Here is a 24,211-nt window from a genome sequence, read left to right on the forward strand (position 1 = left end):
TTCAATCATTAGAGCTCCACAATTTGTGCCATAATTCCATAATATCTTGTTGATTTATTATTTAATATTGATCTTCCTGTAGTAGGGAGCAAATCCCTAAATTATCTCCTCCTCCAAATCTCCATATTCTGCCCAATATTCTCACAATATTCCACAAAAATAAATAATATTAGGAACAAATATGCAAATATGCAATTATCCATAAACCTTCCTAATGAAAATATTAAAGTTAAAAATACATTATCTAATGCAAAAAGAGAGGTTTAATGTGTTGAAGGATGGTTACATGGGCCTTAATTTATGTTTAATTTAGGGACATGGGCCTTAATTTATGTCTAATTTAGAGACCCATCATACCCCTATGTTGAAAGTGTTGCTCATCCTCTGAGAAGCTTAGTGACCTCATTGTGTCTCATTCACAACCTTGGTGGCCTCTCTCTTGTGCATTCCTCAGACCTTTCTCTTAAGAATGTTGGTTGTAAGTTCTACAAGGACAAGCACAAATATGTAGTTGTTCTTATCATGATTGTTTAACAGTATTTCAAGAAAAAACATAACTTTCCTCTTTGAAATTGAACGTTGTTGGCTTGTAGATCCATTTCATTCATATCCTCTCCCTTGAAACCATCATTCCATTTTCACTCATTTTTCCAAAACTGTTTGTGCATAGAAAAAATCACAATGTTTCTTAAGACCATTAGCCTGCCTTCTTCCCATTATTCAAGATGGGTTCTTGAATATTTTTCAGTTTGGAAAGGTCTTCCACATCCTTTTCCAACCTTGTTCTACCTTGTTCCACAATTTGGACACCTCTGAAACCTTCAAAACGCCTTTAGATGAGAATTAGGACATCCTGTAGTAATTCCTATAAAAATTACAGGAAACTCTGTTTAAACCTGTTTTGAGCAAAAATGATAGTCTGAGCCTAGGGTAGGCCCTTAACTTGACTTCCATGTCTTTCTACCATTTCTATAACATCTTTTAGGCCTTAGACAAAAGTTGGAAAGAGATTAGATACCTCTTGGAAAACCTCTTTTCATCTCTACAGTTTGAGTTATGTTTAGATGGTGAATGCCTTATTTATTTTTGTTGCCTTCTTCTTCTCTTTTGTGGCATAGATGATTTCCTAATGGCCTTGGAGTTCTATGTTTTGATTAGGTCTCTCTCAGGCACTGCCATTTTGGGTTTTAGCACAATTTGTTCATTTCTTCCTTCTTGTAGCAGTCATTCCTTCTTCCTTCAGGGTCTTAATCTAAGTATATGGGAGTGATGAGAAATGATGTAGAGGGTTTGGAGGATGATGCTAGGGCTCAGAGGGAGTAGAGTAGGTTTGTGAAAATGAAGAAGATGCTATATTTGTTTTTTTCAAGAAATTTTCAAGGTGAGACAGAGTGTAGGGTTTTTCTTGAAAAATATTATTTTTTTCTAATAAAATGGGATGGACGAATGATGGATAGATAGTGGATATGAAGTGGATGGAGAGCTTGGAGTTCTTTGGTGACTTGGCCTTTACACAAATTTCCTCTTGTAACTATTATTCCCATTCCTCGAAATCATCACCCTTCATAATTTGGCTCTTCCACATTGCATAAGTGAAGGAGTGAGTTGCAATTAACTATTTGAAGACATCTAAGACTACTGATCCATCCTTAGCTTATAAAACCTCATCTCTCATGCATTGACAATAAATTTCTAACTATAATATGCTCAAGAGAAGAGGTCAAGAATATTGCATACATATACCTACCTGATGGTTTTTGGAGAGACATGCAGGCTGTTGTTAAGTTGATGATTGATCATGGTCCCCTATAGGTGATAATTTCCTTTGTTTTCTTCTACACAGGTCTTCATAGCTTGGTGATTCTAAACCTATGTCTTCCAGTTACCATGAGAAAGTTATCTTAGTCAAATTCGACCTTCTTTGAGTGATGGGTTTGTCCATGGGTGATGTTCACCTTCCCTATAACTTATTCCACCATTAGACACCTTTCCCACACTCCATTATACCTTTCCTACCATCTCCTAAGCTTACAGCAGGTTTCCTGTAGTAAAACAGGGCATCCCATAGTAGAACTAGGACATCTTGTAGTAGTACTACAAGAAACCACATATTTGCCTTACTTTTTCTATATCTCCTAAATGGTAGAATTGATTGACCTAAAAAATTTTGAGCATGTTGCCATCATCTGTATGCACCTCCTAATAAAAAAAAAATGGGCAATGGATGCAAGAATCTCGAGAAAAATTAAAAATGGCTAAAGTTGATGGAGGCTGATTTCTTGGAAACCGTGCACTGGAATTTGCTAAAACTTATTGGGGATGTTACCACCATCCATATTCATATCCCCATGAAACAACATTTTAAATGGATGCATGAATACTGAGAAAATTAAAAAATGGTTGTAGGTGATGGAGGCCAATTTCTCGAAAACTGTGCACTAGAATTTGCTGAAATCGCTTGAGCATGTTACCCTCATCCATATGCATCTCCACCTGAAACAACTTGGCAAATGGATGCATGGTTTTCATGATATGACAAAAATAGTTTTCTGCTCTATGTATTTATGTTTCCTGTAGTAAACAAATCATTCTTGTAGTATTTCAGGACAACAAAGAAAATGAGTGGTAAAAGCTTGGGAATGATGAGTGGATGATGGAAATAGACGAGGGTAATGGATTTGTATGGCCTTGGTCCTTCTAAACCATCTGAGCAAAGGAGGAGAAAGTCCAAGTTTGAATTCCTTTGACTAGAATTGTGTCCAAATTTTTCTATTCTTTGGTGCCAACTTGTTTTTGTTGCTTGCAGGTATTGGAGAGCACCTACATTCATCAAAGAAATACATGGAGTAGAGATTTTTTTATTTTTTCCTTCTTTTTTTTCTCTTCTAGGCCTACTAGTTGCCTCAATGAGGTTTTCAACTCGTAGGTCTACTTAGGCACCTCAAAAGAGATTTTCACCTAAGATCTTTTCTTTTTCTCTTTTTTCTTTTTTTTCCCAACCCATTGACAGCCTCATGGAGGTTTTCAATCAATGAGCCAATCTCAGATGCCTCAAAGGAGGTTTTCACTTGAGATTTATTTTTTCTCTATTTTTTCGTTTTTTTTTCTTCCCTACTCTACTTGAAAAACAAAATCTTTTTCAAGTATAAGAATATTTCCAATGGAACCATGTGCATATCAAGATGACAGATAAACTGATGTGTAGGCTTAAAATACATGATTTGACATGTACCTAAATTTCAAAGACCAAATTCTTTGACTTTGAAAATATCAAGCACAATTGAAGAAGAGATTGATGCTCGATCTTATTGATTTTCTAGAACCAAACCTCAATATAAATTTGATGTCCTTGATTTGCTTTCTTATCTGGATCATTCTTCATGTCTTCTTCTACCATGACCTTCAAATATTCATGTTTTTGTTGATTGTTCTCTTGAATACATGGAGGATTTGATGGTAACCATAAGGGGCCTTTCTCAATCTCTGATTTTGATGTCTGTTCTTCATCAAGTGCATCCCATGATTCTTTGGTCTTCTCTTTTGAATCAATTTTTTTGCATGTTGTCCTTCAATGGCATTAATAGAATCTCCTTTTTGTAATATTATTCCTGAGTTGAGATGAATACCATTGAGATCAAGAGGAGATATTTGGAAGCATTGTACCTCAACATTGTAATTGGGCTAAGCTACTTGATTGTGTGGGTTTGGAAATGGTGGTATAGGTAGTTGAGTGGGAGTGGATATTTTAGATGGATGTGGTTGGGGTTGTGGTTGTGATGGAGGTCACTGGTAGGGATAACATGGAGTTGGGTATGGAGGATATAAAGGAAAATATTGAGGATATTGTGGATGGTTGTTATGAAACCAGCTCAAGAAAAGATAGAAAAGATAGATCAACGCCTTAGAATTTAGCCTCTTTGAGGGGGAAACCTCCTTTACATTACATAAATGAACAATTCTTCGATGATACGAATGAAAAGACCTCCTTTCTATATATAGGAGTCTAAGGGGTCATAACATAATCAGAGCCGACATAACAATAATAATGTAAGGGCACAATAATAACAATAGTGGGCTTCTATGTGGCACAATAGTAACAATATCAGCACTACATGGGTACGTCAATATAATAAGTGAGTTGTACTAATAACAATAAGGGGTTACACTAGTAGTATAGGGGCCTAACATGCCCCTCTCCTTCAAAAAGCGTTGTCCTCAACGCTTGAGTAGTTCTTGATGCTTCTGTATAAAATTCTTGTCCTCCCATGTGGAATCTTCAGCGGGTAAGTTCTTCCACTTGATGAGATACTCTGAAATTGATTGACTTCGTAGCTGTCGGGTTCTTGCTTCTGTGACTGCTCCAGGTTCCAATATGATTTTTCCTTCCTCTTCAATTTCTGGCAATATTGTTTGAATTGGGATCTTTTGCAACTTTTGAATAAGTGGCCATACTTCTTCTTCCTTCTTCCATTCATCCCTTACTTCGTTTATCCAATCTGGTTGGATAATAGAAATAACACAAAACAATGCTTCCACATCCTCATCCTTTCTTGAGAGTGCATCTGCCACCACATTTTGCTTCCCTTTTTTGTAGATGATTTCAAAGTCATAACCCAACATCTTTGTGACCCACTTTTGTTGCTCTTCAGAGGATAATCTTTGTTCTAAAAAGTATTTAAGGCTATCATGATCCATTTTTACCTTGAAGTGTCTTCCCATTAGGTAGGGTCGTCATTTCTTAAGTGCATGGAGTATTGCCAACATTTCCTTCTCATAAATAGCTTTGTGTAAAAACTTTCCCTTGATTGGACGACTTTCAAAAGCAATGGGTCTTTCATCTTGCATTAAAAAGCACCAATTCCATTTCCTGAAGCATCGCATTCCACAATAAAGGTTTTTGTGAAGTCCGGTGTAGCTAAGACCAATGCTTGGCACATTGCCTCTTTAATATGTTCGAAGGCCTTTGTTGCTTCTGGAGTCCATGAAAATGCATCTTTCTTCAATAATGTTGTTAGAGGTGCTTCTATTCTCCCATAATTATTAACAAACTTGCGATAATACCCTGTCAACCTGAGAAATCCTCGCAGATGCTTTATGGATGTGGGGATTTTCCATTCCTTAATGGCTTTAATTTTGCTAGGGTCTACCTTAACTCCTTCATGAGATACAATATGACCCGGATATTCCACCTCTTGTACTCCAAAGAAACATTTGGATCTTTTTGCATATAATTGTTTCTCCTCCAATAGTTGTAGCACCCTGTCAACATGTTCAACATGATCCTTCCAAGACTTGCTGTAGATTAGTATATCATCAAAAAATACTAACACAATTTTTCTAAGGAATGGTTTGAAAATGGAATTCATCAAACCTTTAAATGTTGAAGGTGCATTGGTAAGGCCAAAAGGCATGACCAAAAATTCATAATGACCCCCATGAGTTCTAAATGTTGTTTTCAGAATGTCTTTAGTCTTCATTCTAATTTGATGATATCCTGAACGAAGATCCAACTTGGTGAAGTAAATTGATCCATGCAATTCATCCAGTAATTCATCAATGATGGGAATGGGAAACTTATCTTTAATAGTGAGCTTGTTGAGCTCCCTATAATCCGGACACATGCGCCATGATCTATCCTTCTTGTGCACTAATATTACTAGAGCAGAGAAAGAACTTTGACTCGATTGAATTATGCCAGCCTCTAGCATTTCTGTAACCATACGTTCAATTTCACTCTTTTGGGCATAGGGATATCTGTACAGCCTGATGTTTGGAGGAACACTTCCTGGAATCAAATGAATAGCATGATCATGATCACGAATAGGTGGGAGACCTTTGGGAGTCTCAAATACCTTGGAATGATTGTCCAAGACTTTTTGGAGATCTGGAGAAATAGATGATTGCAATGTGGAAACATCTAGTGAACATAATTGTGCAATTACACCCCTTTGTTCCTTTTCTAGAAGCTTTGTCATACCATTAGAGCTAATTCTCTTTCCCGGTTTCCCTGAAATACCCCTTAATTCAACTTCCTTTCCTTCCACAGAAAATTTCATGAAAATTTCTTGAAAATTGAAAGCTATTGTACCCAAGGATTGTAGCCATTGTACTCCTATTACGACATCAGCACCTCCTATTGGAATGGAAAGCATTGGGCTAGCCAATACATATTCTCCCATCGATAGCTTGATATTATGGCACTTTCCAGAGCAATTTATTGTTCCTCCATTTGCAACCATCACTTGACACTCTGGTGTTGGGTATAAGAAGCAATTCAATTCTTTTGCTACCTTACAATGAATAAAATTGTGGGTACTTCCTGAATCAATCAACACTAGTACCTTTTTCTTCTTGATTTGTCCTTCTATCTTGATGGTTTGAGGAGTGGTAATTCCCGCCAATGCATTACAAGATATGGTTGGATTCATTTCTTCTTTATCTAGGCTTTGTTCCTGGAGTATATCCTATTTTTTTGACCTTTCTTGCTTCTTTTCTTCTTCCTCTTCACAATCTATGTAGAATAATTTCTTCTCAGCACACTTATGACCTTTAGTGTATTTGCTATCACAACTGTAACAAAACCCTTTTGCTCTTTTTTCTTCCAATTGTTGTGGTGTCAACCTTATAGTTTGTGGAAGACTAGGAGCAACCACACTTCCATCTTTATAGTTGTGAGTGGTATGCTTCCTTGTTGCCATAATTTTTCTTTCCATTTTTCTTGCTAACCTGAATGCCTTCTCTAATGAATCAGGTTCCCAAAGGCAAACATCATGTTGGATATTATCCTTTAAAGTCCCTATGAACACATCAATCCTATGCTCCTCTGGAATATCTTTTACCCTTATGTTCAATTTTTGGAACTCCTCAATGTGCTCCATTATTGAACCCTTTTGTTTGAGACTTATCAATTGGCTAAAAAAAGTGTTGCTTTTTGTATCCTCATAATGTACTATCAATTCTTCCGTAAAAATTACCCAAGTGATAATTTGTTTATGAGAGCAAAGCCATTGATACCATACAAACTGATTTGGTTCCAAATATAAAGTTGCAATACATACCTTTTGTGTGTTTTGCACATTATTGAGATCGAAAAATTGCTCCATTTGTAATATCCATGTTGCGAGATCCTTGCCATCAAACTTCCTTATATCTATTTTTGGAATATGGTGGGTTTTTGATCCCACATTAGAGTCTAAGAAATCATGATTAACATTTCTTTTGTTCGCATCATGAGTTTCCTTTACTACCTTTTCACCATTGGTAAGTATTTCTTGTAGAAAATTTGTCAAATCTGTCTTCAAATCTGCCATGCCTGTCTTCAAATTTGTGTTCAAATCTATCTTCAAGTTCTCCATCTTAGCTTCCATTCCATTCATATTAGCTTCCACGCCATTTATCTTAGCCTCTGTTAGCTTTTGTGACAGTGACATTTGTTGCACTTGTTCTTGTAATTTTGATATATCATGTAGCATTTCTTCCTCTTCTTCATGAGTCATGCTAGAGCTTTCAGGTTGCTTACTAGGTGTTTGCATTTTCTTTCCTCGGGGCATCAGTTACCGATAATAATTCTCTACTATGCCCTTTTAATTCCTTCAAAATAAATTTTCAAACCAAGCTTAAGCAAAAATTTAAGAAAATATACACACCTTTTTTCACTTTGTAGGAGCTCGATATTCCCTCTGATGTATCTCTGTACTTTCCGATCATCTAGTTCTGAATTTGTGACCTACAGTAGCTCTCTATGTCCTCTTTCCAATGCCACTAGTCTGACCCAAATTGGATTCTCCAAGGAAGCGTTATGTGAAATCTCCCACAGTGACTTGATTATAGACTAGTTCAGTAGAGCGAACTTGTACGACGTGCCACGAGTCACTATTTCTACCTTTGGATCTGAAAAATGTACAAAACAAACTACAATCCGTCCTCTTTCTGCACCTTCTTACGAAATTTCAATCCGATCCCCAGAGAGAAAGTTATGATGATTTTCCCCAGGTCACCTGTTTGGAATGTAATTCAGGAGTCTGCAAAAAGACCAACTTCCTCAGATCATATCTCCGCAAATATAGCGCGAAAAGCTCTGAAATTTGGACCCGAGGTTTAGCGTGATCTCTTCTCAAATGGGTTTTCCTTGTAACTTCCGAAACGTCACAGAAAAAAGTTATAGCGAAAATGTCACGATGACTTGTTTGGAGCAGCGAAACCCTAGAATCCAAAGCTCTGATACCAAATGTTATGAAACCAGCTCAAGAAAAGATAGATCAATGCCTTAGAATTTAGCCTCTTCGAGGGGGAAACCTCCTTTACATTACATAAATGAACAATTCTTCGATGATACGAATGAAAAGACCTCCTTTCTATATATAGGAGTCTAAGGGGTCATCACATAATCAGAGCCGACATAACAATAATAATGTAAGGGCACAATAATAACAATAGTGGGCTTCTATGTGGCACAATAGTAACAATATGGGCACTACATGGGTACATCAATATAAAAAGTGAGTTGTACTAATAACAATAAGGGGTTACACTAGTAGTATAGGGGCCTAACAATGGCTCCCATAAGTTCCTTTCCAACCTTGTTGCCAAGATTGGTTTTGGGGTTGAGATGGCCAATGTTGCCAAGGAAAAGGTGTGTTCCAATTACTTTGAGGTGGACATGCATGACCTTGAATTTGTGAGTTAGATTCATGCATCATACTAGGTTGACTAGGTTGTCATAGTCCTCTTGGAGCTACATAACATAGTTGCATTTGCAATTGACTTGCTCCATTGTCCTCTTGGTAAACTTCCTTCAACCTTGATAATGATGGATGTTATTTAACATCATGTGATTCTGCATGGACAACACAAATATCAACATCTTTTTTTTCTTCATCTTGCATTCTTAACATTTCTACTTGTTTAGTTAGATTTCTATGAATTTATGTTTTAAAGTCATTAAACAAATTTCCAAATTTAGCTTGACTTACCAATCTTGATGTTGATTTACATACTCTTACCTTTCCTCTTGATATGTGTTTGCATGTTTCACAAATTTCTTCAAATGTTAATTGGTATACATCACTTCTACTCATGAGATCAAGTAGATCAATCTACTCATCCCTAATTGTTCTAAGTAAGAGGGTTTTTGGTGTGTCAGATCCTAAGTGATGCAGTTTTTCCCTCTTAACATTATACATGAACCTTTACATTAGATCCTCAAGGTTCTCATCTTCTTTTTGATTCATTCTAAAGATTTATTCTTTAAGATCATGATCTTTATATTTTTCTAGAAACATCTTTTGCATCTTACTCCATGATCTTATTAAATTAGTCGCTAAACTCCTGAACCATTTAAGAGCTCTAACTTTCAATGTTGCCGAAAACAATCTCAATTTTTGAGTGTTTAATAAGTAACCATAAGATCTACAAAGGATTTCAAATTCAAAGAGAAAGGTTTATGTATCCTCTAACCTTAGACCATGAAAGTTTGGAAGAAAAGATTGAGAATTGTTCTTCATATGGACACTGAAATCAGTATCTTGAATGGGAAATCCAAGAGGAACTTCCTCATTATTATCATTTTCATCCATTTCTTCTTCCTTCTCTGTCACCTCTTCTTCTTCTACCTGCAAAAATGAATGGTGATGTGGCTCTTACTGCACCACATGATCAAATGGGGGGGGTTGGTGTTGGAGAAGTATTTTTAATTTTTTTCTTTTGAATAAGAATGCTAATGCAATGCAAATTTCTATTTTTGAAATGAAATATGCCTAAAACATTTTTTTTGTTTATGCAAAAAGTAAAAGAAATAAATCGAATAGAGAAGAAAACAATGCAAATTTTTACACCTCCTCGGCAACGGCTCCAAAAAGTGATGAGCCTCGGTATTGCAACAATAATGCTACAACTCCCAAGGCTACAAACTTTAATTATCAACCCAGGGTTCGTACAAACATAATAGGTATCAGCACTATAAGTGCAGCATATAATGTGTCCTTCCTTTGCTATCATGATGTAATGGAGTGCATGTAATGAAATCAGATCCTAAACAGAAAACGAAATACTTGAAATGGAAACCTTAACCTATTGCAAGAAAGAAAGAACAAGAAAAGAATACTATTCTAATTGCATAAAGTAAATATCATGAACTAAATGTCAACCATTACATTTCAAAGAGTTTATATCCATTAACAGAGCTCACTGGATGTGGCAATCAATAAAATCATCATTGTATTATTCAATCCATAAATTCGTCCATTAGCCCAAATCGCTTAAATGTTTTGCATGGGTAAAGAAGCAAGTCCTAACTTCTAAGTAGTCTTTAGTCTTCCCTAATAATTGATTTAGAGCCTAAGGATATTTATTCAACCCTAAGGGACAATAACCAATATTCTTGAGTGAATTTGGGCAAGTATATGCATGTTGGAAGGCTAGTACAGGGTTTCTTGTAGTACTACTACATGAAACAACAGATTTGCTATAGGGAATTATAATTCACCAAATGACCAACCAATTCAAATCTAAATTGGATGGAAAAAATTTATTTACTGACTAGGATGTCTTAGGTCTCCATTCCAAGTGGAATCACTCAAAAATACCTTTGTTAACACATGCTAAAAAATGGCAGAAAATTACTAGTCTAACAACTAGAAATTCGAGAACTAGTGAGCTAGTAAATCATCAATTACATAACCTAATAAAGTAATAATGAAATGGGTTAATTTTTTTATTAACTAGAATTTTTTTTTGATCTAATTTAAGTGGAATCAACTTGATTGAGGCTCGATAGAATTATCTAAAAAAATAGTAGAAATTTACTGTTATTTGCCACAAAGGACTTCCAGAAATCTAGATTTGGGAATAAGAAAACTAATCCAAGTAGCTCAATGATTACTATGGCCTTCCAAATCTATTCCAAGGATGAAATGATGCTTGTGGTCCTTCAAAAGAACTTACTTCAACCATTTAACCCAATCCTACAACAAGAAATCATTTAACACTAAATGCAGAAATAGAAGAAAGACGAGAACAAGATATGCATGTGAATAAGTGAAAGGAAGAAAAGTAAATGAGACAAAATGGCTTTGAAGCTCCTGGGGTGGCCAAGCCCAAGGAAACTCAGAGTCCTATGGAGGAGACCAAGATTTAGAAACTGAACACAACACCAATCTTCATTATTTCCATCAATACTATTACATCCCAACAAGAAATGAAAATGGAGCTGCAAAAATACGAGTTCTCTCCACAAGAAGACTAATAAAATCCACCCCTAGAGGAAAATTAGACTTGTAACTTATACAAAATTATTAGGAATCATTCCCCATGAAATAAGGAATTTTTCCCCACCAAATCCCTTGATTAGTGGATCTAGTTCCCAATACTAGGAATCTGCATTAAATGGCACGGAACACATTCCTAGATTTTCTTAATCATTGGAGCTCGACAATCTATGCCATAATTCCATAATATATTGTTGATTTATTATTTAGTATTGATCCTCTTGTAGTAGGGAGGAACTCTCTAAATTATCTCCTCCTCCAAATCTCCATAATTTGCCTAGTATTCTCACAACATTCCACAAAAATAAATAATATTAGGCACAAATATGCAATTATCCATAAAACTTCCTAATGAACATATAAAAGTTAAAAATACATTATCTAATGCAAAAAGAGAGGTTTAATGTGTTGAAGGATGGTCAAATGGGCCTTAATTTATGTTTAATTTAGAGGCATGGGCCTTAATTTATGTCTAATTTAGAAGTCCATCAATGTACATATGTATATCGACGTAAATACTGCCATGGGCTATGTTATAAAGCTCCAATAGGTGGTATGGGTGTCATGTCATATAATTTCATACTATTATGTTGTTATGATGTAGGTTTGCTTCTCAGCAGGGTGATCATTGTAAACACTGCATTGAGTTATGTTATAAATCTTCATGGGTAGTATGTTTGCTTTTTATCGGTTTTGTTGAGGTCTTGGTGTGGTCTAACACTGAGGATAGTGTTCCCCAAGGGGGAGGGTTCTGTAATAGCCCTGGTGAAAATTTCATGTAATAAAAGTTAATAAAGGCAAAAATAATAACCACGGTTGATGGGACACTTATTCCAAGCTGAATGTTGGGCAAGACATCCTATGGGGTGTTCATTTGGTTTATTATGGCTAAGGAATTTGGATAAGGCAATGGTTAAAGCTTTGGAAAGGCAAATGGAATTTTTGGCACATTTATTTATGAAAATAATGGAAATTAGGAGAAAAGGGAGGTGAAATGTCACAGGTTGCATGTGAGGAGAAAATTAAAGGAAAATAATGGAAAATGAAGAAATAGAGGCCTCAATAATAAAAAGGCTTTTGAGGATTAGTTGGTAACCTTTTCTCAGTTGAGTTTTGGAGCTCTCTTGTTATTCTCTCTATATATCTCTCACTCTTGGACACAGAGTTTTCAGGGACCAATTTCGGAATTGGAGCAAGAAAGACAAGGAAGGCAAGAGGAAGCAAAGATCAAGTAGGGAAAGGCAGGATCAAGCAGCTACAATAGGATTCATTGTAGGTATCGATTTGCATTTCTATTTTCCTTGCTAGATTTGAAATGCATGGTATTGCATGTGGTTCTTGTCTATCATGGCATAGGTATTTCCACGTGTAATAGTGCTTTTAGCCTAGCCTTTCCATTTCTAGATAATCATGGTTTGATGGGGTTCTCATGTTTTGGTTGAGACGGATTGTCAGATGGATTCAAAGTTGAGTGGGGTGGTTCTTTGAATGATAAAGCAAATGGCTTAGTGGTCCCTGAACCAGACTGTGGATCACTATAAAGCCATTGGCCTAGTGACCCCTAAGCCAGATTGTGGGTTGCGGTAAAGAAAGGATTTTTTTGCCTCGGTGGGCCTAGGAATCCTTACCAGTAAATGGTGGGATATACAGTAAAGACAAGAAGTGGTTTTCTCTTCATTGGGCCTAGTAATTCGGGTTTGGGATATGCAGTAAAGCCTGGAGAGTGGGCCTTGGTTTAGGGCCTAGTGATTAGGGTTTGGATTGCGGTAAAGCCTGAGAGACTAGGAGGCAGGAAAATTCCTCATTGTGTAGGTGGAGAAATCAGGTGGCATCCATGCTTGTTTAGCCTAGTGATTGGGTGGAGATCACAGCAAAGCCTGCTATGATGTGTTCATGTGTTGGCCTAGTGATCTATGATGGATTACGATAAAACCTGGTCTCTATTGATGAGGGTGAGGTCATTTAGGCTCGGTATGCCCTTGTTGGTTCTTTGGTTTGAGTCTCATATTCATGCTTGGAATATGGCTTGGGGGTGAATGAGTGAAGAGAGATTTGGTTCAACCATTCTATGGTTGGGTGGAATGTGGTAGTCCCATCTCTGGTTGGTTTATTACATTTATTAATGAGAAATTCGTTCCCTTAATTTTCATGTGTAAACTTATTGATGTATATGTGGATTTTATGGCTGATATGCTTATGATATTTATGTCCCTATTATGTTGGTTATATGTATGATTTATGACAACATCGATGTATGGCTCTCAACATGTTTTTACTTGTAAATGAATGGATAATGTATTCATGGCCTAATAGATGATAATGTAGCAAATGACATGAGGCAACGATGGTTCATAATGATTCTCAAATAAGCATGAGATCCCTACACTTAATTATGGTGTTTACACCTGTAGGTTACATGTTGATGACATGTTTGACAAAATGCATGTAATGGCTAGTAGGGGTCTGATTAAGGTCTTCTTTAACTTATTGTTTTTGCATCATTGTTTCCCTGTTCTTTGACTGATCTTATGCTATCATTCCATTCTGGGCAGTGACTTGGGCTCTGGGCCTGAAAAAGTGGCTCAAATCCCGGGGTCGCTGGCATAACACATGCAAATCGAGTCTCTGGACGTTGGCACGCAAGCCTATGAGAGTGACTTTGGGTTTCCGAACGTTATCATGCCTTTAGCATGAGAGCGAATGAGGCTTAAGATATCTAGAACATCAGTGGGACCTAGGGACAAGATGTCTAAGTGCCTCTCATCACATGTTTACCTCGACTGGCTAGTTACTTGGGTAAATCTGTGAGGAGGGTGTTACAGGGAGGCCTCTAGAAACCGGCTTTAGCAAATTGAAATATATATGTTCACTAGTTTATTCATCTTTAATTCTTCTACTCTTTGTATATGATGTTTTAGTTTTGGGGATGGTTTATAGAGAGGTGTTAAAACTATTCATAGTAATTTAAGTGTTTTGAGAGTTGTATTGTCCAAAATATATATAGTTGAAATGTTTTTAGAATTATATTGTCAAAATAATATATATGAAATAAATTAACCTAAATCTTGCATCATGTTAATAAAGATTTATTAAAGTTTTTATTTTTATTTTTAAAAATGATTTTAGATTGGAATTAAATACTTTGAAAATTGAAATTAAATATTTTGATTTTTAAGTGAAATTAAAAATGGTAAATAAAATTTTTAGAATCAAATAATTTGAAAATTGAAATTAAATATTTTGATTTTTAACTAAAACCCATAATTGTAAATAGAGTTGTCTTATCATATATTATATAACTTTGTTTATGTGGTAAATTTACATTGATTATTATTAATGTATTATTACACGACTATTCGATGTAATGTTGAATATTGTTTTATATTTCTAAATGTATGTTGAAAATATTAAGAAAAATATTTGCAATTTTTGTGCACTGGAAATATTTTCAATTTTTGAAAGTAAAAATGACATTGAATAAATATTAAAGGTTAATTATACTTGAAAAGGAGTGGAATAGGCTTTTGGGTTTTTGACTGGTTTTTTTAATGGGCTTTGAATATTTTTTTCTTTTTTAGAAACACTTATTGCGAAAAGTTTATAGAATGATTTTTGGTAGGTGATTGTAGAAGATGGTTTAAAAAAAATATTCTATTTAACTCTTTTTGTTGTTGTTGTTAATAATCTTGATGGTAGAAGATACCCTACAAAATAATATTTTATTAACTTGTTTTTTATGGTTAATTTTGGATTGGATCATGAGTCTTTTCAAAATTCATACATTGATTTGATTGTGATTATTTGTTAGATAAAATTAGAAATTTGAGTAAAAGGATAAAAATATAATTCCAAATATGATTTTAAAAAACAGTTTTTTTTGTTCATAAATTTATTTTATTTTTACATTTATGATTAACGTGAAAATCTTAAATCTTATTAATTTTTTTAAGTTGATTTTGATTTAAAAAAAAATTAATGTTTGAAATTATTTTTTACTTCTAAATTCTATGATAATTGCATTCGACTTCTCTTTAATTTATTTTTGAAAGGAAAAAACTATAATTTCATAATTATTTGATATTTAATTAATTATATAGATGTAAAATGTATTTTTAGATTCAATTTTTGACAATATAAAACAATTTAATTTTTTTAAAATTAAATAATAATAATAATAATAATATAATATATGATTTAATTTATATAAAAATAGAAATTTTGCAAATTCTCTCTACCAATCTCACTCTGAGATTTATGTAGAAAATTTGAGTGTAGATTAACCCGATAATGCAATATAACCAAAGCAAAATACTATAACTTACTTCCACTATCAATTTTGCAGAAACTTAAAGATCGAGCTGAATCGATCTGAACACATATAACCATAAGAAGAAGAATCAATGCACAATACACATGAAAATAGTTTGGGGAAAGCCTAGCTAAAACCCCACTATCTGTATTATCATACAAGGTGGAAATACATAGTAATTATACAAAGCCTTAGCTCTCATAGCTAACTAGCTCTCAGTACAATCCTCACAGATGCTCAAAGGCAATCCTAGCTTCTCACAAGCCTTCTCCTCTACCCTCCAAGCTCCTATTTCCTTGAGTTGTTCCTGTCGGATGATCTTCTCCAACCAAGTGGAAAACTGATCTCACACCCTGTATGAACTATGCAATCCTCAAGGAATTATTCCTTCTGCATGCATGAGTTTTCTTTATAGGAAAACACATGCAACTGATAGTACACTGTCCTTGTCTTTAATCTCAATTGGGTCTTTCTCAGAATAGACATGCATGAGTTTCTGATGAGGGAATCTTCAGTTAACTGGAGTACACTAGTCGAGTGCATGCATGCATCAACTGACTGTTAACTCTTTATTAGTTCCTCAAATAGTTTAGAACTAATTTAACTGGACTTAACTCAGTAAACTGAGTTAACTAATTACAACTCAAATATAACTCAACCTCATCTCCTAAATTTAGGGATAATTCTTGCATGGCTTCAGAAAGACTTCTAACATGAATTTCTCCAACTAATTAAGTCAAAATAAATTAATTGATTATTTTTGAAGTAGTTGGTAAGGCTAAATTCGATTTTAATAATTCAAGGACCAATTAAATTGGAATATTCTAGATTCTATTTTTATCATTTCTTGTTACTATTTTCAACACTCCCTCTCAACAAGAAAGGAATTCAACTCGATCCCGATCGCGAACCTTTGGAATGTTATGCATGTAACACTTCTCTCTAGTGTTGTTGCTCCAACAACTCCAGAAACAAAAAAAACATCCAACCTGAATCAGTATGACGCATCTGTCATCAAAGTCTCTGACTGCTATTACCTTTGTCAGCTGAAAACTTTGCGCTTTTGCTGACTCTGCCTTCTGCACTGTTGTCAATCCTTCTCTGCACTCTTCAGTATCTGACTGCTCTAGCCTCTGTCACTTTGATCTCTGACTGCATCAATCCCACTGATTTCTCCTGCTACTATGTACTTTGGGCTCCTCTCAATGGACCCTACCCAATTTCAGCCTTCCTGGGACTATCACTTCACATCGCCCCACCTCACACTTGGAGGTATGGCTACATGTGATCCCTCTGCCCACTTGGATCAAAATTCTCCCCTAATGGAGGTATCCGAATGAGTGGATCTCTTCACTCGGTCTCCTCTCTGCTTCTCCAATTGTGGCTCCTCCATAATTGTCTGAGACTTCATCTGGGACTGCATGTTGAGAGGTAATTTACTCTCCCTCTCAACCACCAAATCTCTAACATGTGTCTTACTCTTCAAGGCTTTGCATGCATCTTAAACCACAAGAGCATACAGGTTCTTAATTTGTGAACCGATATGTTTCACCTGTCTCATGGTGATGTGTCTAAGGAAAACCTTTCCCTTACTAAAGACAACATCGTAGCCTTTGTCCTCTGACATCGCGACCGATACCAAGTTCTTCTTCAGTCCAGGCACATACTTTACATCTGTCAAGGTGATAGGAGCTCCAAGCTCTCTCTGAAAAGCAACCGTGCCCACTCCTGAAACACTATACATTTCGTCATCACCCATCTCTATGCGCATCTTGAGGTCATTCTCCTCCAAGGCACTGAATAAACTTTTAACACTGGTCATGTGGAATAAGGCTCCACTGTCAATATACCAGACAACCCATCATCGATGACACCATGCAAGCGATGAGGGTAAAGTCCATTTTGAACTAAAAGACCAATGCCTCACCTTCCGATCCTTCCGAGGATCCTTTCGATGGGCAATTAGTTGCATAATGTCCCATCTCAATTGAAGTATGATATGAATTTGATTTGCACCTGCAACCTCGAACTTCAAACTTCGAATTCTCTTCTCAATATACTATTCACAGCTCCAATAAACTTAACTCCGATACCATGTAGAAATTTTGCAAATTCTCTATACCAATCTCGCTCTGAGATCTATGTAGAAAATATGACTGTAGATTAACCCGATAATGCAATATAACCAAAGAAAAATACTATAACCCACTTCTACTATAAATTTTGTGGAATCTTAAAGATTGCGCTGAATCGAGTTGAACACATATAATCAGGAGAATAAGAATCAATGCATAATACACATGAAAATACTTTGGGGAAAGCCTCAACTAAAAACCCCACTATCTGTATTATCATACAAGGTGGAAATACATAGGAATTATACAAAGCCTTAGCTCTCACAGTTAGCCAGCTCTCCGTACAATCCTCACAGATGCTCACAAGAAATCATGGCTTCTAACAAGCCTTCTCCTCTGCCCTCCAAGCTCCTATTTCCTTGCACCGTTCCTCTAGGATGATCTTCTCCAACCAAGTGGAAAATTGATCTCACACACTGATCTCACACCCTGTATGAACTGCGCAATCCTCAAGGAATTATTCCTTCTGCATGCATGATTTTTCTTTATAGGAAAACACATGCAACTGATAGTACACTACCCTTATCTTTAATCTCAACGAGTCTTTCTCATAATATGCATGAATGAGTTTCTGATGAGGGAATCTTCAATTAACTGGAGTGCACTAGTTGAGTGCATGCATGCATCAACTGACTATTAGCTCTCTATTAGTTCCTCAAACAGTTTGGAACTAATTTAACTAGACTTAACTCAGTAAACTAAGTAAACTAATTACAACTCAAATATAACTCAATCTTATCTTCTAAATTTTAGGGATAACTCTTGCTTGACTTCAAAAAGACTTCTAACTTGAATTTCTCCAACTAATTTAGTCAAAATAACTTAATTAATTATTTTCTAAGTAGCTAGTAAGACTAAATTCGATTTTAATTCACAATTTAATTCAAGGACAAATTAAATTGGGATATTCTGATTCTATTTTCATCTTGTTGCTATTTTCAAAAAAAAAAAAAAATACTAAAATAATAAAACATTATAAGAATTTCTAAAATATTATAAATATGATTTAATATATATATATATTATCCAAAATAAATTATATAATATATGAATAAATTATACATTATACTTTCAATTACATATATATTTATGTTAAAATTTAAACCTTATCTACCGTTTAGATCCAGTTTAACTCCAGATCAAATCTCTTTTCACTTTAAAACATCTCTACCATACTCAGATCAAATGTTTACATAGGAGTTAAGTTTACTTAGGAACCTCAAATATATATATATATATATGAAAAAGTGAATAGGTGAGGGGAAATTTTGGATAAAATATAATATTGCAATATTATATGTTACCCAATATTTATTACCACCCCCACCCAATAAAAAGTGGCTAGCTGTCGGGGAATACCAATTAAAATGTAATATTATTACATTTACATTTTACTCAATATTCCCCCTCATCCGTGCTAATTTTATAGTTGAGTTTATTTACTTTTAAACTTCAAATATAAAAAAAGATTACAATAAGAAGTGGATCTGTTGAGGGGAAATATTGGTTAAAATGTAATATTATAGTATTATATTTTACCTATAACATCAAACTAAGATGGATCTAGACTAGTTTAATTTCCCCCTTAAATAGGCTATATTCCACATGAATACCATTGATTCTTAAAACCGTGGGTCAATATCATGCGTCATTTTTATTTTTGTATTATTTAATTTTTATAGGGTTATTTTTATTTTATTTTTTCACCGAGTTAAAATGTTTACATTAACTTAGATCTTAGAATTTTGTGATCCATATTGTGAACAATAATGGATTTTAGATTAATCACATCATTAAGATTTGGTCGACCTTTCGAACCAATTAATGTGGTTCATCCTCAGGACAAAAGTTTACATTAGGTTTTGTTAGACATTTCTAACATACTATAACCAATTAATGTGGTTCATCCTAAGGACAAAAGTTTACATTAAGTTGTGTTACACATTTTTAACATACTATAAGCATTAAAACGTGAAAATTAAAATAACTTTATTAATTTGTAAAGATAACATTTATTTTTTTAGTATAAGTAACAATATCTCCTTCATGTAGTGGATTGTAAAGCCCTCTAAACTCCACGATTATATAATTTATTTTAAATACATTTTTTTTTAAATTCTTTTTCAAATTAACCATACTAAAAAACTATATAACTTATAAATGTATAAAAATAATATATATATATTTGATTTATAATTTGATTTATTTATTTATTATATATTTAAACAATTAATTTCATTACAAATTCAAGTCACAAGAGGGCCTTGCAATAATCAACTAAGACTAAAAAACCACATAACTTATATGAACTATAAAGATGATATAGATATTTTGTTTTATAATCTAATTTGAACAATCATGGCGTTGCAATAATCAACTATTATTTTATTGTTAAGTTTTCCAATGATTGGATTTTATAATAAATTTATGCTACTATATAATTTACTTAATGATATTAACTTCTCATCATCTTTAAAATAATAAGAAATTACATTCTAAAGCAAATAACCCACATTTACAATTAAATTATATCCACAAATAGTTCGCTCAATAACATTGACTAGTCATCAACTCCAAATAATAATAATAAAACATTCTTACAAATTAAACAAAAGAAGCCGAGAAAAACAATAATTCTAACTTTTTTTTTTTTTTGGCACGGTCGATGAACTTTCCTGCCATGCAAGCAACGCGAATACACTTAAAGAGAAATAAAGTGATACAGTTCACCAGCCCAAAATGAAATATGGCCTTTGGAACCACCATTTTTCCACCTCGCTGCAATAAAAATCGGTGATTGTACAGAGCCCGCCACTCTATTAAAAGAAAAAGGAGGTGTACCTACGGAAAACCAAAACCGCCTACATCCTGCACTGCAAGCAGAAGTACTTGGATTGTTGATAAAGAAATCCGACAGAGATAATACTGAAATAGGACATAATAACTAACCTGCTACGACAGAAGCCACTGCTATTTTGAAATCTTTGTGGTAATGGAGCCGATCACAATGAGGAGATGAATCTGATTATACCTTTTTCATACTCTCTTGTTGAAGACGGAGTTGTTTCCAGGCGAAAATAGTTTGCAGTACACTTAAAATTAAGAGGAAACATCCTATGATCAAAGACAGGACCAGCCATGCCCTCGGCAAATACTTTTCCTTGACACCAGCATACATCATTCTATACTCATAATTTATGTAGAAGGTTGTAACCTCATCAATGGCGGTCTGGATTGGTTCGTATTCGCCTTTGTCCAGTCCTTCGCCAATTCCTTTCCAGGCAGTGGCCACTTCGTCTGGTTGCGAGAATTCGTCGATGATGCCACTATCTATGAGCACATCAACATCCGCGGATGTATCGATCAAGGATTCCATCAAGTCCAGGTAAGTCTTTAGCGGTTTCCTTTGATCTTTCCGAGCCAGTGCCTCGAACGCCACCAGATTTTCCATTAAAACCACTGTTCGGTTGCTTATTTCAACTCTGGGCAAGTAAAACGTGCCGGTTTTGCCATCAAAACGAATCCTGTTGAGAACCTTTACGTTTGCAGAGAACGTCACTCCTTTCTTTTTGAGTTCTACCGCTGCTGGCAGACTGATGCCCCAGTTCTTCTTCTTCTTCTTGTTCAATCTTGGATCACCTTTAGTACGATCTGTGAAATGAGAAGAGCGGATCATATTTTCGTACAGAAATTCCAATAGATGTGAATTCTCCCTCACAGCAGCCCCGGCTGATATTTGCGAATCTTGGCTGTTACGCATATCCAGGAAAGGGCAGAGACTGTGCCAAGCCAGTCTTAGAGTTGAGTTGAGGTCTTGACCTGCACCTAAAACCCACTCAAGAACATGGTATCGATTAATCTTGATGTCTTGATATCGACTATTAAAGGTCCGGCTTTCAAGGTCCTTTATGATTTCTTGATGTAAATCTGGAAGTGTAGCTAGCTCCCATCGAAGGATCATCTGTAGGGCAAATAAAGGTATTTGATTTTCTAGCTTCATAATATCTTCCTGAACTGCGAAAGATTCTTGCAATGGTTTATACTTGGGATCTGTATACCTGTTCGCCAAGGATATCAAGCGAGATCCATACTCCTCGGAGAATTCCCTTAAAACACAGAAAAGTTTACGAGTCATTTGACCGAGTAATGGTTTTAAAGATTAAGCACAAATAAATCCTCATTGCTGGAATAAAAGCGTAAAAACACGCATTAAGTCTGCAACTGCAATAATTCCATTCCTGTCGCACTAAATAAATTGGGGATATAATGGATGTATGCTACTTGTAAGTTTTAAAACGGACTTCTTTGTCCTGATTTTAAATTTCCTGTGACATTTCGACAAAAATGGAGACCATACCTCAAGAATTGCAGAAGGAAGAAGCCATCTGTAGCCATCATTTCACATAATTCTTTGTCTCCAGGAACAGAGTCGGAGAGCGCATACCATTGCCGAATGCTACTGATAAATCCTTGATCATCTCTCATGCTGTGAACCAGCTCCTCGAATTGTTGGTCTCTGACGCAGAATCTGACCCAAGGGAGGTCCCTTTTAAACGTAATTTCATACTCGTCAAGTTGGGGCTTAGAACGGTAATGAAACGGTCCTAGAGAAACCTTCTGTGGCACATAAGCTCTGGATTTTTCTGCAAGCAGAGACTCCGGTACGCGGGGTATACAGCTCACAGCAATATCAATCCTGTGGTCGTCCATGATGCGGCAGTGCTTCCTTGGCCACAAGAAAAACTCAAATGTATATAATCGCAAATTTAGAGATTTAATGCGGAGAAGACAGTATAAATAGGAAGTTCATAGCCTGTAGATTTCAGTAAAATCATTTTATATGTCAAACAGCACAGCTAAGCTCAGCTCAAGACAGGCCTACCAATTCCAGAATATGTTCTTCCATTTTAACATTTAAACATGCCGAAGAAAGCGAATTGGCAAATAATCCCCTGTTTTCAAAGGCGGTCTAGGGTTTGCATTTGACAGAAGTATTTTGCACTTGTGCAATCGTGAAGATTGCCCAGCGCGACACTGACATCAAGGTTCTCTCCGGACAATAACAGATGTTTTTTTGACATATGCTTTGAGTATGATTACAGAGAGGAATAAGCAATAGAAACCATTTTGGTTCAAATATGTTTTTTTCCTTTCCAAAGTGGGGTGCGCCCATCCCATCCTGTTAACTCATTCTTTACTTCGATAATACGCCTAGTTTCCACTGATTACATTACAGTACCTTTCTCTTCGATCCTTTTAAATCGCCGATTTTTTCTAATCTCATAGCTTCATCCAGAAATAATTATTATTCCTCATTTGTCTTTCCACTAGAGCTTCCACGCTCCCCTTGCTACAGATACAAATTGCAATTATTTTTTATCCTTTTTTTCTCCTTACAGTAATCTAACTTTAAAAATATCATCCAATTGGTTTACCCTCTATTAATTTACATTTTTAAATCTCATGGGATAGGTTAGCTCTCACTCAATTTTTGGGAATTAAATTATCCAACAAGCATCTAAGACAATTTTGGAGAATCTCTTATTAGCATGTAATGGGCAATTTTTGGGGAATTAAATTATTTGGGGCATCCAAATTGACAATTTTGGATAATTGGTCACTTTTGGGGAATTAAATTATACAAAAGGCATTTAAGCAAAACAATTTTGGACAGTCCCTGTTAGCATCTAATTGGTGTACAAATCATTCCTCCATTCAACATTGGGATTGATGACATCCTAAACTCAATATATATATATATATATATAAAAGAAACTAAATATTTATTCATAGAATAATAATAATTATTTAATTTTAAAGTATACTCAAACTAAATATCAAATCTTTTAAATATAAACTGTCTCCTATACAATTATTACCATTAAATTATTTAGGAAAAATTAAAATTTTATTTAATTATAAATAAATAAACCATGATTAAGGTTATAACAAACATAAATAGGACATCTGCAATCTTAAGGAATTAATTAGAAACCCTTTAACACATCAACAATATTTCATGTTATAGTCGTTTTCCAGTCGAAGTTACATTATAAGGTTAAGGGATCTGGAGGCGGAGCTCTACTAGGGTTCGTGACGGCGGCCTCGGCCCTCTGCGGCTGTTCCGACTTCCTCCCTGGATCCGATTCTCTCTGTAGCGGTGAGTTAGCTGGGTGCTTTCCTGAGCACTGAAGATTGTTTCTTGGCGTTGAAAGGGCGCAGGGGCATTCCAGGTAGCGCTCCTGTGAGGCAGCCATGGGTGATCCTGGGGGTGGGGATTCCTCTCCCACCCCTCCGCTATCCTCTGAAGAAGCATTTCTGCGTTTATTAAAGCAGAAAGGAAAGAAACGCCCAGCCCCAGACATCCCTAAATTCATTAAGAAACTCGAGGAAGTGCCAGAGATAGCCCTGCAAGAAGATCAGCCGATCAAAATTGCTCTTGCCCTTGCTGATAGAGGATTGGTCGGGCAATTCATGGGGCGTTGGCCTTCTACTAAAATCAC

At 35.3% G+C, this 24,211-nt stretch overlaps 1 protein-coding gene across 1 annotated transcript; it reads right to left on the minus strand.

Moving 5' to 3' along the window:
• Positions 1-20,341: 20,341 nt before the first annotated feature.
• LOC149179839 (putative UPF0481 protein At3g02645) lies at positions 20,342-22,720 on the minus strand. Its single transcript, XM_089418066.1, has 2 exons — positions 22,066-22,720; positions 20,342-21,814 (listed from the first exon to the last, which is right to left on the minus strand). The coding sequence occupies exons 1-2, from the start codon at positions 22,416-22,418 to the stop codon at positions 20,734-20,736; spliced, it is 1,434 nt and encodes a 477-aa protein (XP_089274192.1). The 5' UTR covers positions 22,419-22,720; the 3' UTR covers positions 20,342-20,733.
• Between the last annotated feature and the right edge of the window lie 1,491 nt (positions 22,721-24,211).

This window comes from Pinus tabuliformis, chromosome 3_2 (assembly GCF_031772625.1).
Source record: "Pinus tabuliformis cultivar Carrire ecotype Pingquan chromosome 3_2, CPIR1, whole genome shotgun sequence".
NCBI lineage: Eukaryota > Viridiplantae > Streptophyta > Pinopsida > Pinales > Pinaceae > Pinus > Pinus tabuliformis.